Here is a 15,607-nt window from a genome sequence, read left to right as displayed (position 1 = left end):
ACACACACACACACACACACACACGCACGCACACACACACACACACACACACGCACGCACGCACGCACGCACGCACGCACGCACGCACGCACGCACGCACGCATAGCCCCCACCTTGATGGCAGAACTGTGGGAAGGCTTGGCTTTCTTGGCTTTGGGTGATTCTGTTGCAAGGGTCACGGCTGACAGTGATGAAGACGAGGGTCTGACTGAAATTCCACCAGGACCGCCAAGACGCTGACCACCTCCAGAAAAAGGAATAAATGGCGTGGCAGGAGAAAAAGAGGAAGACGGTGATTGGGAGTTGATCCCTGACGGTCCTGCTTCCTCCTCATCATTCTCTGGCATTCCTCTTCCTCCACTGGGAGCCTTTGGTTGAACTACATCCTGCATTTTTTTCACAAGTTCTTGCTGAACAGGAGGTTTACTGGTGGCAGAAATTGGTTTAGTTCCCTTTGGCAGAGGAGAGTTGGAGTTTTGAGTGCTCTCATCTGATGCCGAGCTTTGACAATGTGATGGAGCATGCTGATTGGCTGAGTTGGGCGGGTATTCATTGACAGCAGGGGGGGTTGGCACTGTGGCGGTGAGATTCGTATCCACGCAACCTTCCTCTTCTGGGGCTTTGTTCTTTTTGAACAAAAACCTGAAAAGAGTATTGTATGAGCTCTTTGACACAAAACAATCAATGACTTTAACTAACTTTTTGTTTAGATTCACGTCAAATCTACCTGACAATTGCACTTCCTCCTGTCAGGCCAAATGACTTCAGAGTGGCCTTCCTGAGGGCCTCTTCCCCACACACCTACACACATACGCACACACGTGTCTCAGTAAAACCTAATGTTGCTGCCTTGATAGTGAAGTTACTGTGTACCTCATCTCTCATGTAAACACACACAGGGATGGAGCCAGCCTCAGACAGCTCGGACACACTAGGAAAAGAAAGCAAATTCAATTAGCAGTCATTTCATTGTGCTTTACTACAACACAAAGCAACTCTGCCTGGTAATCCACAGGGTAATTAATACACCATGTGACTTGCATCATGCTCTTTAAATACGTCATTGAATTTATCCATCCATTTTCTACCGCTTGTCCCTTTCGGGGTCGTGGGGAGTGCTGGAGCCTATCTCAGCTGCAGTCGGGTGGTAGACGGGGTATACCCGTGGACAAATTGCCACCTCATCGCAGGGCCAACACAGATAGACAGACAACATTCACACTCACATACTAGGATCAATTTTGTGTTGCCAATCAACCTATCCCCAGGTGCATGTCTTTGGAGGTGGGAGGAAGCCGGAGTACCCGGAGGGAACCCACGCAGTCACGGGGAGAACATGCAAACTCCACACAGAAAATTCCGAGCCCAGGATGGAACCCAGGACTTTCTTAATTTAATTGATTTAAATACAAAACACAAAACCAGTGAAGTTGGCATGTTGTGTAAATTGTAAATAAAAACAGAATACAATGATTTGCAAATCCTTTTCAACTTATATTCAATTGAATAGACTGCAAATACAAGATACTTAATGTTCAAACTGAGAAACTTCATTTTTTTTGGCAAATAATCATTTACTTAGAATTTAATGGCAGCAATACATTGCAAAAAAGTTGGCACCGGGGCATTTTTACCACTGTGTTACATGACCTTTCCTTTTAACAACACTCAGTAAACATTTGGGAACTGAGGAAGAACATTTTTTTAAGCTTTTCAGGTGGAATTATTTCCCATTTTTGCTTGATGTACAGCTTAAGTTGTTCAACAGTCCGGGATCTCCGTTGTGGTATTTTACGTTTCATAATGTGCCACACATTTTCAATGGGAGACAGGTCTGGACTACAGGCAGGCCAGTCTAGTACCCACACTCTTTTACTACGAAGCGATGCTGTTGTAACACGTGCAGAATGGGGCTTGGCATTGTCTTGTAGAAATAAGCAGGGGCGTCCATGAAAAAGACGTTGCTTGGATGGCAACATATGTTGCTCCAAAACCTGTATGTACCTTTCAGCATTAAAAGGTGCCTTCACAGATGTGTAAGTTACCCATGCCTTGGGCACTGATACATCCCCATACCATCACAGATGCTGGCTTTTCAACTTTGCGCCTATAACAGTCCAGATGGTTCTTTTCCTCTTTGGTCCGGAGGACACAACATCCACAGTTTCAAAAAACAAGTTGAATTGTGGACTCGTCAGACCACAGAACATTTTTCCACTTTGCATGAGTCCATCTTAGATGAGCTGGGGCCCAGCAAAGCCGGCGGCATTTCTGGGTGTTGTTGATAAATGGCTTTGGCTTTGCATAGTAGAGTTTTAACTTGCACTTACAGATGTAAAGACCAACTGTAGTTACTGACAGTGGTTTTCTGAAATGTTCCTGAGCCCATGTGGTGAGATCCTTTACACACTGATGTCGCTTTTTGATGCAGTACCGTCATGAGCTTGCCGCTTACATGCAGTGATTTCTCCAGATTCTCTGAACTTTTTGATGATATTACGGACCGTAGATGGTGAAATCCCTAAATTCTTTGCAACAAGCTCGTTGAGAAATGTTGTTCTTAAATAGTTCGACTATTTGCTTACGCATTTGTTCACAAAGTGGTGACCCTTGCCCCATCCTTGTTTGTGAATGACTGAGCATTTCATGGAAGCTGCTTTTATACCCAATCATGGCACCCACCTGTTCCCAGTTTGCCTGTTCACCTGTGGGATGTTCCAAATAAGTGTTTGGTGAGTATTCCTCAACTTTCTCTGTCTTTTTTGCCACTAGTGCCAGCTTTTTTAAACATGTTGCAGGCATGAAATTCCAAATGAGCTAATATTTGCAAAAAATAAAGTTTCTCAGTCCAAACGTTAAGTATCTTGTCTTTGCAGTCTATTCAATTGAATATAGGTTGAAAAGGATTTGCAAATCATTGTATTCTATTTTTATTTACGATTTACACAATGTGCCAACTTCACTGGTTTTGGGTTTTGTATTTAATATATATAATAACATGCATCTTCTTCCGAGGTCGGTTGAGTAGCAGCTTAAGCAGGGAAGCCCAGACTTCCCTCTCCCCAGCCACTTTGTCCAGCTCCTTCCGGGGATCCCGAGGCGTTCCCAGGCCAGCCGGAAGACACAGTATCCCCAACGTGTTCTGGGTCTTCCCCGTGGCCTCCTACCGGTCGGACGTGCCTTGTTTTTTCTTTTTCATAAAGGTCTTCAAGCTGCTCTTTGTCTGGTCCCTCACCGAGGACCTGTTTGTCTTGGGAAACCGTACCAGGGGGCATAAGTCCTTGAACAACATAGCTCCTAGGATCATTGGGACTCTTCTCTGAGCTGCCACCTTATCGTGGTAGAGGAGTTTGCATGTCTATATAATAACATATTTATCATGATTTAATCCTTCACGTGTTATTATTGTTGACCTCAAGTATAAACAAATCTAAGTGTTGATTAACAGTTACTACAGCTATCAGCAAATCTGATTTAATGCTTTTTAATGTTGTTTTTAATGCCACTTAAAAAATGTAATGCCATGTCCTACTACAGATTGTTATTATATATAGTCAAAAGCTTACAAATGTATTACTGTAAGCATTTGATATTGAATAGTTGAGAAGTTTACATTAACTGTTACTGAATTGGAATTGGCACACAAGACTGTTTCATTTGAGGATGTATTTGTATTTATTTATTTTTCTGCGGTTTTAGCAGCTGACAGTTGTGGTGGTGATGCCAAAAAGTGCTTTGTTGGTTACATTTAAAGAAATTTAACATTGTTAACTGCTGCCTTCTTTAAATGCCTGACTTGTGATTAGCTAATAACATGTGACTTTACCGCAACGAAGCCCATCATTGAGCAAAGTGTGGAGTCTTTTTGCACATGCTGTGGAACGCCTCTCTGGGTTTACCATCCACAAACTTTAACCAAGTTTTGAAAAGTTAGCCAGCCTGCTACTTTTACTGAAATTTCATTTTCCAGACATGTATTCATTTTTTCTTGCTTTCGGCACGCCAACAGCACATTCACAGAATGTAGAAGAAATATTAAAAGGAGATCTAAACTTTTTTTTTTTTTAATTGTCGTTTATGTAAGACAAAAGCACATATGTTTTGCTTTTTTTGAATTTTAAGTCGTATTTAAACGTGAGCAAAATCCCAATGATCCTAATTCTAACAATGGAGTCAATGGGAGCGCCTCTATTCCGACCACAAAGCCCTCTAAATAAGAATTAGTTTATTGCTATAATATACCGAAGTCATTGTTTAAATATAAAAAATATAAAAAACATGCTGTAAAAATGCATATACTCTGAAAATATACCTTATAATAGCCACAAACTGGCAGATATTTTGTTTGAAATCAAAATACAATTTTAAAATGTGGTAAAAGGTTTCATGGAATAATAAATGAACATCATACTAGGAATGCAAATGATGCATGTGTTCTGGAAATGGATGACTGATTTGAATATTTTAAAAAAAGACATCATAGAATGATATTTGCATCCTTTAGATGCATAAAAAATGAAGGATACCAGGAAAAATTGGTGTTGCAGGTGCAAGCCATGTGATAAAGGGAAAACAAGTACCACAGAGGTTATTTAAAATTGAACTAAGTTAGGTTAGGTCATGTAAGGATGTTTCCAGAATTTTTTGTGAGCAGCATATAAGCGCACACCAAATGTTGATGATGTTAGCATGCACACACACCTGATCTGAGGAAAATGTGTCAGCAGTTCCCAAAGACTCTGTCCACAAGAAAAAGAGCCCTGGAGACGAGAGCCATCCTCCATCTGCAGCGCAATCCGAACCTGTCAAATGAACATCACATGATTGTTGAGTTGTTCCCTTTATATCATTTGACTTATTACAAAACCCAAGACCAGTGAAGTTGCGTAAATGGTAAATAAAAACAGAATACAATGATTTGCAAATCCTTTTCAACTTATATTCAATTGAATAGACAAAGACAAGATACTTAACTTTCAAACTGGAAAACTATGTTATTTTTTTGCAAATATTAGCTCATTTGGAATTTGATGGCAGCAACATGTTTCAGAAAAGCTGGCACAAGTGGCAAAAAAGACTGAGAAAGTTGAAGTTATTTGGAACATCCCACAGGTGAACAGGCTAATTGGGAACAGGTGGGTGCCATGATTGGGTATAAAAGCAGCTTCTATGAAATGCTCAGTCATTCACAAACAAGGATGGGGCGAGGGTCACCCCTTTGGGAACAAATGCATGAGTAAATTGTCCAACAGTTTAAGAACATCATTTCTCAACCAGCTATTGCAAGGAATTTAGGGATTTCACCATCTACGATCAAAAGGTTCAGAGAATCTGGAGAAATCACTGCACGTAAGGAGCAAGGCTGAAAACCAACATTGATTGCCCGTGACCTTCTGTCCCTCAGGCGGTACTGCATCAAAAAGCGACATCAGTGTGTAAAGGATAGCACCACATGGGCTCAGGAACACTTCAGAAAACCACTGTCAGTAACTACAGTTTGTCGCTATATCTGCAAGTTAAAACTCTACTATACAAAGCGAAAGCCATTTATCAACAACACCCAAAAACGCCGCCGGCTTCGCTGGGCCCAAGCTCATCTAATATAGACTGATGCAAAGTGGAAAAGTGTTCTGTGGTCTGACGAGTCCACATTTCAAATTATTTTTGGAAACTGAGGACGTCGTCACAGAGGAAAAGAACCCTCCCGATTGTTATAGGCGCAAAGTTGAAAAGCCAGCATCTGTGATGGTATGGGGGTGTATTAGCGCCCAAGGCATGGGTAACTTACACATCTGTGAAGGCACTATTAATGCTGAAAGGTACATACAGGTTTGGCCATGTATCACAGTGGTAAAAATGCCCCTGTGCCAACTTTTTTGCAATGTGTTGCTGCCATTAAATTCTAAGTTAATGATTATTTGAAAACAAAAAAAAGAAGAAGTTTCTCAGTTTGAACAGTAAGTATCTTGTCTTTGCAGTCTATTCAATTGAATATAAGTCGAAAAGGATTTGCAAACCATCTTTTTTTATTTACGATTTACACAACGTGCCAACTTGACTGGTTTTTGGTTTTGTACATGGCATCCGGAAAGTATTGCCTGTATTCCGACACGTGACTTCTTCCCGGAAAGTGAAAACCAGCGGTGGTCAAGATGACTTTTGTACAGCAAGCAGCGCGCTAACTATCTGAGTACAAAAGAGGCTGAAATCTTTACGAGCAAAAACGCAAGCTGTGCAATAGAATCGATCCCTACACCTGATTAAAAAAACATTTGTCGAGTGATATCAAGAATTATACGTTGGTTGCCTTCTCAGACATTTCAAACTGTTGCGCTCCAGACACCATTCTACACGACAAAACAGATGGAAACTTGGAAAAGCATGAAGGTCTACAACTTCTTTGTGTGCGGCCGGAAATTGACCCAGCTAATTAAGCATGCATTGTTTTTGCTCAGGTAAGGTTCATGATTAAACTTTGCGTCTACTGCAATGTTGCATGCGCCGTTTATGAGTAGCGTGTTTTCCCCTTTTTAATCCAAATATAACTATAGATGTCAACATTGTGAATGTGCTTAAAGATTAATTTATGATTACTGCCTTTGGTAAAAATGTTTCTCTTTTAGGTTTTGCTCACATTTGCTTTCTTTTAGACTCGCCCAATTGGTGCTTTTTGAAACGCTCGTAGCAAACGAGTTGAAAATGAGAAACGTTAAAAGTATATCAAACAAACGTTAAAAGTATATCAAACAAACCTTTTACGAAGTCATCACTGCAAACTCATGCTTTCTTCGACTCTGCTCCCTTGTACGGACGTGTGAGCTGCATGCTTTTCTCGTTGTCGTTTTTTGTAAAATCTTCCACTCTTCCTTTATTTTTGATTACTTCTCGAGGAACTCTGAAGAAACGTTAATCTTTTTTGCATTTTGAACGATTCGTACAGCCGAAAACAACGCAAGTATAGGGCATTTTTTCTTCGAGAAAGGCTAAATGTCGCCTAGTACCCATTGAGAACAGAGCTAGCTAGATTCACCACCACGTGTATTTTAATGGACGGGACGTGAGCTCGACGTGACGTCGGTAAAATCCAAGCAATTCACAATGGGCGAGGGCGGACCTACGTCACTTCCGCCCTCCAATCCCCTAGCAACGCGGTCGCCATATTGAATTCGTTGAAAACAAACCAGCTCACAGCGAACACAGCATTGACAGAAAAGGCATTTAACGAGGTTTCACGGCATTTTAAACTGTTCTAAATGGCGTATGATTATGTAAATAGTCTTTCCAGTGAGGCTAGGTTAAGATACGAGTTAAAATGTTCTGTAGTTGGATTAAACGACTGCCCTTACCGCCTTCCAGCAGATGCGTGGACTGATAATCCTACACAATGGCCGGACATGGAATTTGGAAATCTTTATGTCTACCTCACAAGCGCACCAGGTCGGTTGTTAGCTTCGGTTGTTATATAACAAATAAATCACATAAAAATTGTTAAATCACCCAAGGTATGTTGATAAATGATAATAAGGATGACACGGTGGCTACCAGTATCTGTATATTTATTATATCTGTAGAGAGCTCATTCAAATTCAGTTCAGTATTATGATTTATTATTTGCTGAATTACTGGAAATAGCCTTTATACCGGATGTTATTGTTGTGCAACAACAACAACTTCAGCTGTCGAACGTTATTCAGTAAAAATTCAACGGGTTCAACATTAGCATGGACGGTATAGCCAAGTTGTGGTTAAGAAGGTGGATTTTTGTTCCTTATATTTACCAGAAACGAAGTGATCCGAACACACGACCCGGGATTTTGGGGGACTCTAGTGAGAACCGTCCTCGTTTTCCCGGTGTGAAGCTGCGAGCCATTTGTCTCGTCTCTGTGGGCTTTTAGCACGCTTTGGCAGAACAAAATACGACCTTTGTTTTCCCTGTTTCCAGTTGTGGTTTGCACAACCAAAAACAACACAGTTTTTTGGCATTTTGGAGGCAGAATGACGGGTTTAATCAGCGCAGGTCGACAGGTTAAAGAGTAATGGCGACGGTTTGTTTTCAACGCCAGTCAGGTTGCTATGGCTCGAAGAACCCGTATGTAGCTCAGTTGCCCGGATGTCGGCCCTGCCCCATACTTCACTTTTTCCACATTTTGTTAAGTTACAGTCTTATTCCAAAATGTAATAAATTCAATTTTGCCCTCAAAATTCACCCATTCCTATTTGACCATTTCTCTTTGCAACACTATCAGATTGGATGGGAAGCGTTGGTTTTCATCCAGGATGTCTCTATTAGGGATGTCACGATCCAGGTTTTTGCACTTCCGACCCGATACCGATATTGTTTTTGCATTTCCGATCCGATACTGACCGATACCGATACTGACCGATACTGGCCTATCCGAGCATGTATTAAAGTTTAAAGTTATTTAGCCTACTTAGTTGTCAGAATCATGTTGAAAAGGGTTTTAGTACTCTTGATAACAACTAGCCAGCTGAATTAGGGGAGTTTGAATAATGCACAATGGTTGGTAACAAGAAACTGACCTGTTTATTCAAGGATAAACACAAAATAGACAAAATTATACATGACAAACAGAAATGGCATCATTGAACTAGGGCTGGGCGATATGGCCTTTTTTTAATATTGCGATATTTTAAGGCCATATTGCGATACACAATATATATCTCGATATTTTGCCTTAGCCTTGAATGAACACTTGATGCATATAATCACAGCAGTATGATGATTCTGCGTGTTTTGATTGATTGATTGAGACTTTTATTAGTAGGTTGCACAGTGAAGTACATATTCCGTACAATTGACCACTAAATGGTAACACCCGAATAAGTTTTTCAACTTGTTTAAGTCGGGGTCCACTTAAATTGATTCATGATACAGATATATACTATCAGATATATACTATCATCATAATACAGTCATCACACAAGATAATCACATTGAATTATTTACATTATTTATAATCCAGGGTGTGGAGGGGGGCGCCGGATGTTTTTTTATTTGATTTTGTGCGTGGCATAGATTTGCCGTGCGCAGAGGACGCTTGAGCAGGCGCGCACCTTAGCGGCTGCGCTAGCATCACAGCTAACGTTAGCCATGCCGCTACCTCGCTCTCTGCTGGGAGAGGACGTATACGTATGTGACGTATGACGTGACAGTATGTGACGTATGACGTGACAGTATGTGACGTGGGTAAGAAGGTGCGCTCGCTGTCTGTGAGAGGGAGACACAGGAAAGAGTGAGAAGAGCCTGTCGTGTAATGCCAGCAGCTAAAAGCAACTGCGTGAGAATTGTGGATGTGTTGAAGGTGTGCAGGAAAATGCGGAACGGAAATTTTGGAGCAGCAGAAAAGTGGAATGTATTATTTAAATAGGTGCGTTGGAAAACACGGACCCGAGTTTTTATTTTAAAACTGGATCTGGATCGGCATTTTCCCATGCCTTGCCGATACGCAATTTTTGGCAAATATCGGCAGCCGATCCGATCCAAATATCGGATCGGGACATCCCTAGTCTCTATACATTTATCCCATACTTTTCGGACTATAAGGCGCACTTAAAATCCTTTCATTTTCTCAAAAATCGACAGTGCGCCTTGTAACCTAATGTACGGAATAATTATGGTTGTGCTTACCGACCTTGAAGCAATTTTATTTGGTACATGATGAAATTATAAGAGTGACCACACATAAGAGATGCGTGTAGACTGCAATAAGACGCCAGTAAACACCAAAACTTTAAATGTTCAGTTGAAATTAAAGAACATTACACAAGGCACTCAAAAATCTGTCAAAATGTTTTAGTACGACTTTGAAGCCGCACCGCTTGATGGATTGTTGGCCCATTACGGCTATTGTGGTGTGTGTGTGTAAGGACCGCAAAATGGCACCCATTAGCAGACATTATCTGGCGTTTTGTTTCACAATGTTATGCAAAACCAACTTTTCTTAACTTCTGGTACCTGCTGATGTGTATTTGAGATCTGCATAAGTCCTGAAAATTTGCGCACTACCGCCACTGTAATCGATAAGCTTCTTGTTTTTCTCTATCTTCTTGTTATGGGACATTCACCCTCTGCTGTTGCAATTTCTAATATAAAGTAGTGTAAAGTTTTTACTTATATCTCGCTATGGAAGCGCTAAAAACTACCAGTGTAGTGAGTTTTTATAATTCACCCACAGAACTTTAGTTATTAAAGGGTTCCGGTCGGACAGTTTTTCACAGACCACATTTCCGGCGTTGTTGTTGTTGCACTAGTGAGCCACGGATGAGAAACTGCTGCTCCGTTTTTGATTGAGGTAAAGTCTGAATGTCATTAAAACAGTTAGCTCCATCTTTTGACACTTCTTCCACTCCCGTCCTTGCACGGTACACCGCTACAACAAAGATGACGGGGAGAAGACGCTGTCGAAGGTGAGCCACGTAAATAAGACCGCCCACAAAACGGCGCATCCTGAAGCGACTGTCAGAAAGCGGCTTGAAGATGATCTGTGAAACATAATCTATGCAACATTTTGACCAAAGAACCACCATCACATGTTATGTAGACCCCAAGGAAGTGTTTTACATTTAGAAAAAAATCATAATATGACCCCTTTAATGGGCCTTATAAATCTGGTGTGCCTTTTGTATGAAAAAAGACTCGAATAGACCCACAAATACGGTATGTGATTTTTTAAATTTAGCGTAAAACTTTTACACTGTCATGGGGTATAGTGTGTAGAATTTTGAGGACAAAAATAAGTATTTAGTTTTGAGATTAGGCTGCAACATAACAAAATGTGCAAAAAGTGTGGCACTGTGAACACTTTCTGGATGCACTGTATGCGTCCAAAGAGTGTATTAAATGCAAGACATACCTGGTCATTGTATTATTGCAATTACTTTTAGTTTGGCAAGTTAAAAGACAAATATAATAAAACTATGACTAAAACAGTAAGACTACTAGTCTAAGCATCAAATATAGTGCAAAAAGCAACAATAAAATCATAAAATCTGTATAGTGTGTCAATAGCTTGTTTACCTGACTATCAGAGAGGTTCTGGTTCTTTGGACTTGATACCACTTCTAACTTGGCATTGTTGGGCAAGTTAGCAAACCTCCACTGCAGAGTCAGGTCAAGAACGGTCCTCTGAAACCTGTTAAAACAGCAAATTTGTATATAAGTAGGGATGATACTCGAACCCAGTTTTACCGGTTGTTCGATAAGAAAAGAACCGAGTCCTCGGACTCAAATCTCTTTTTGAGAACCGGTACCCGTTATCGAGACCACTATAGTAAAGAAAAAGAGTTGGTTCTTTATTCGAATCTCTGGGAACGAATCTCGTCCCGACAAGAAATGCCCCGTGGGACATCACAAGAAATGACGTCACGTAGCTCAGTCATTTGTCACGGTGGCGTGCAGCGTTCGTTCTCCCGGGACGCAAAACTGACGGCTACGGACGAAAGCGTGCAGGTAGGAGATTATTTACTTCTCATAAATCATACACATTACAATAGACAGGAACGAAACAAAAGGAAAGCGTGCCGTTCGCACGAGAAGCTAAAGCAAAAACTTACTTAGCAGAGGAATACTAGAAGCTAAGGTAACTTAGCATAGGAATCATGAGCTAGGAAACCAGAATGCCAATGTAACTGTTGCAAATGCAAACAATGAAGCCACGACGAGTGACCGGAAAAGGCAGGCTTAAATAGAGTCTCTGATGAGCAACAGGTGCGCGTACAAGGCAGGTGAAAATCAGAAGTAACCATGGTGACTAAAACAAACCCCCGAAGTGCACAAAACAACTAAGGAAGTCCAAAACTAACAGAACATAACTAAACAAAACATGATCCGACCACATCATAATACATCACAGTTTCATATCATTTTACTTTACAGGAGTAGGAAGAAGTAAAGCTTATTTAATCCTACCCCTTTCCCACTTCATAGCGGTTACAAATATATACATCATTTACTGACCTTTTTATAATAAAATATCTGTGAAGTAGTATATACAACAGTTTTGTAATATGTAATTAATTAATTCAGTCAGTATTAATATACTGAGATGAAGAATATCTTATTTTCAATAAGGTTGAAAGGTTTTCTCATTATTCTTCTTCTTTGTACTTTGTAAGCACTATTCATTTGAACAACCTCTAAAACTGGATCATATCAGTACAATGTTTCACTTCTTTACTTTATCCATTCCATCATTTAATTCCACATCATTTTAGCTGTTTGCAATTTTGCCAAATCATCGAACTTTAATATTTTTGACTCAATAAATAAAGTGTTTGTATGTTCTCTATATCCAACATTATGCATCAGTCTAATTGATCTTTTTTGTAACACGGTTAATGAATGTAGCGCACATTTGTAGTTATTTCCCCACATTTCTGCGCAATAACTCAGATATGGTAATACTATAGTAGCGAGCAGTAGTGATTTGTTAAAACAAATATTGTGTTTTTTTTCCATATACCGTATTTTCCGCACTATAAGGCGCACCTAAAAACCACAAACTTTCTCAAAAGCTGACAGTGCGCCTTATAACCCGGTGCGCTTTATATATGGATAAATATTAAGATTCATTTTCATAAAGTTTAGGTCTCGCAACTACGGTAAACAGCCGCCATCTTTTTTCCCCGTAGAAGAAGCGCGCGGTGCATGCTGGGATATGTGACGTTTCATTTCCATTTGTGTGTTTATGTAAAGACCCCAAAATGGCTCCTATTAAGTGTGTTGTCTGTCTAATTATAAATAATGCAGACGAGGCGTGTTAACTGAGTTCTCAACGTTTTCTCACAGCGTGCTCATAACCACATTCGAACTCCCAGCATACAACATCGCTTCTCAGGGCTACCGCGCATGCTCGTAACTATCGTTGCATGCTGGGTAGTGTAGTTGTTATATTTGCTAGCTCATAACAGCACATTGAGAGACACGCTTACGCGCTTAATTCAATACTCGCCGTCATTCCGGGTGGATTGACAAAAGACCTCCAGCCGCTAGATATTGGTGTCAACAGGGCATTCGAAGCTAGACTGCTAACTGCTTGGGAACTTCTCAGGGCTACCGCGCATGCTCGTAACTATCGTTGCATGCTGGGTAGTGTAGTTGTTATATTTGCTAGCTCATAACAGCACATTGAGAGACACGCTTACGCGCTTAATTCAATACTCGCCGTCATTCCGGGTGGATTGACAAAAGACCTCCAGCCGCTAGATATTGGTGTCAACAGGGCATTCGAAGCTAGACTGCTAACTGCGTGGGAACAATGGATGACAGAAGGCGAACACACCTTCACTAAGACGAGGAGGCAGCGCCAGACGACGCCAACATCTGCCAGTGGATCGTAAATTTGCCCAACTTTTCACTTCGGACACCGAAGACGAAGGATTTACGAATGAAGAATAACTTCAGAAAGTGAGCGCTATGTTTATTTTGTGTGTTGTGACATTAACGTTCGAGCAACATTATGTTGCTATTGCTCTGCACTATTTTGAATTTTACTATGTTTGTGATTGCACATTTGCGTACATTTTGGGAGTGAACAGAGTTGTTAGAACGCTGGTTTTTAATATATTATTAAAGTTTGACTGACCTATCTGACTGTTTTTTTGACATTCCCTTTAGCGCAGCGTAGGCGCGGCTTATAGTCCGGGGCGGCTTATTGGTGGACAAAGTTATGAAATATGTAATTCATTGAAGGTGCGGCTAATAATCCGGTGCGCCTTATAGTGCGGAAAATACGGTACAACAACCTATCTGGACTCGATAAGAGAATCGATAAGGAATCTGTTCGATAAGAGGATTCGATAATAGGCTCGAACTCGATAATTTCTTTTCAAACAGCATCCCTATATATAAGTGTTCTAAAACGTAAAAATGTTCCGTGTGCGCAATAAAATGATAGCCTTTGACTGAATATGAGCAGATTTACGTCCAACAAAATATATATTTAAAATTCATAAATGAGTTGATTACTGTCAAAAAACAACTTTAGGTACCTTGCAAAAAACACGAATGTTATTTATTTACAAGATCGAAACCGTAATACATGTAACACTTACTTCAAACCGTGATCGTCGGGGTCGAATCCGTGCTTTTTGCACACGTCTTCCAGCACCTAGAGAAGCAAGATGAAAGTAAAAGTGATATAATGTAGAATAAATAAATATATCATCACACACGTGATCTGTCACTGGCTAGCTAGTTAGCCAAATAAGCTAACTGGGAGAAAACAGGTTTGCTTTGTTAAGAAACAACATTAATGCCAAGCGACAACGCACGACACGCGTCAAATGTTCTTTTTTTTTAATCTTACCTTCAATAACGGCGTGTTTGGAAGAACTTTAACTGTCTGTCGTCTTCCGTTTGGGGTGAGCACCGTCACAGTCGTACCGCTGGCGGCCATTTTTAAATGACGTCACAGTGTTTATTTGAATAACCTTTATTGATACAGTGTACAATACAGTGATGACGTCACAGTGTTTATTTAAATAACCTTTATTGATACCGTGTACGATACAGTACACTTGATTTGGATCATGTTTAAAATGCACAAAACCCTTCAGGATATCGAAAAGGAGTAGGGACGAGGCGAAGCTTATTTAAACCCATGAAATACTCATAATAAAGATTAGAAATAATCATAATCACACAACTCACATTACACTGAAAAGCAGTATTCATTCAGTCCACATTGATGATAGTAAAAATAAAATACATAATATTATAATGTATCCTAGGGTAGACTGATGGATCCCCACCAAACATAAACATTCATAAACCAGTGTGGGTGAAGGACACAATGGCAGTGACTTATGGGGTGCCAAAAGTACAAGTTCAGTCACACTTTTCAAGTGGATATATTTCTCAGATTTAACTGACTTTTCTCAGATTGAGCTAATTTCCATCACATTTAAATGTAAATTAAATGTTGACTCTAAATATTGTATTAAATCTAAACCTAAGTCTTAAACATGAATCTATATGTTGAATTTTAAACCTACATGTTGAATCTAAATGTGAGTGCTAAATGTTACATGTAAACATAAATCTTAAACATAAATTTATATGTTGAATCTAAATCTAAATCTTAAACATAAATGTATATGTTACATCTAAAGCAGTGGTTCTTAACCAGGGTTCGATCGAACCCTAGGGGTTCGGCAGAGCCTCCGTCGCAGCGGTCAAGACACACCAGACTCATGAATTGATTAACGTGGACCCCGACTTAATTAAACAATTTGAAAAACTTAGTGGGGTGTTACCATTTAGTGGTCAATTATACGGAATATGTACTGTACTGTGCAATTTACTAATAAAAGTTTAAATCAATCAATTAATCATGTAAATAAAAACTTCTCCCTATCGGCGTATCTGTACTGTAAAGTTCAAATTTGGATGACAATAAAAAAGAAGTCTAAGTCTAAGTATTATGGAAACCCCCAAACAATGGGGTGTATATTGCAGCCCGAAAGAGTTAGGGCTGCATGGGGTTCTGGGTATTTGTTCTGTTGTGTTTATGTTGTCTTACAGTGCAGATGTTCTCCCAAAATGTGTTTGTCATTCTTGTTTGGTGTGAGTTCACAGTGTGGCGCA

At 40.1% G+C, this 15,607-nt stretch overlaps 1 protein-coding gene across 3 annotated transcripts in view; it reads right to left on the bottom strand.

The window, feature by feature from the left end:
* Positions 1-14,445, bottom strand: part of aspscr1 (ASPSCR1 tether for SLC2A4, UBX domain containing) — a 34,982-nt gene extending 20,537 nt beyond the window's left edge. For 2 of the 3 annotated variants that reach the window (XR_009818011.2, XM_061988058.2), the window contains exons 1-7: positions 14,328-14,445; positions 14,074-14,129; positions 11,039-11,153; positions 4,702-4,802; positions 874-931; positions 728-801; positions 114-642 (exon numbers count right to left, since the gene is read on the bottom strand). Coding sequence is in view for 2 of the 3 variants with exons in the window: in XM_061988058.2 (XP_061844042.2) it covers positions 114-642; positions 728-801; positions 874-931; positions 4,702-4,802; positions 11,039-11,153; positions 14,074-14,129; positions 14,328-14,417 (1,023 nt within the window). In the remaining variant the exon portion in view is untranslated. Of the gene's footprint in view, positions 1-113; positions 643-727; positions 802-873; positions 932-4,701; positions 4,803-6,752; positions 7,048-11,038; positions 11,154-14,073; positions 14,130-14,327 lie in introns of those variants that run through there. The other variant, XM_061988059.2, reaches the window with a different exon arrangement.
* Positions 14,446-15,607: the final 1,162 nt, after the last annotated feature.

This window comes from Nerophis lumbriciformis, linkage group LG27 (assembly GCF_033978685.3).
Source record: "Nerophis lumbriciformis linkage group LG27, RoL_Nlum_v2.1, whole genome shotgun sequence".
NCBI lineage: Eukaryota > Metazoa > Chordata > Actinopteri > Syngnathiformes > Syngnathidae > Nerophis > Nerophis lumbriciformis.
Note: the sequence above shows the minus strand (reverse complement) of the source record. Positions and strands in the feature narration are given on the sequence as shown.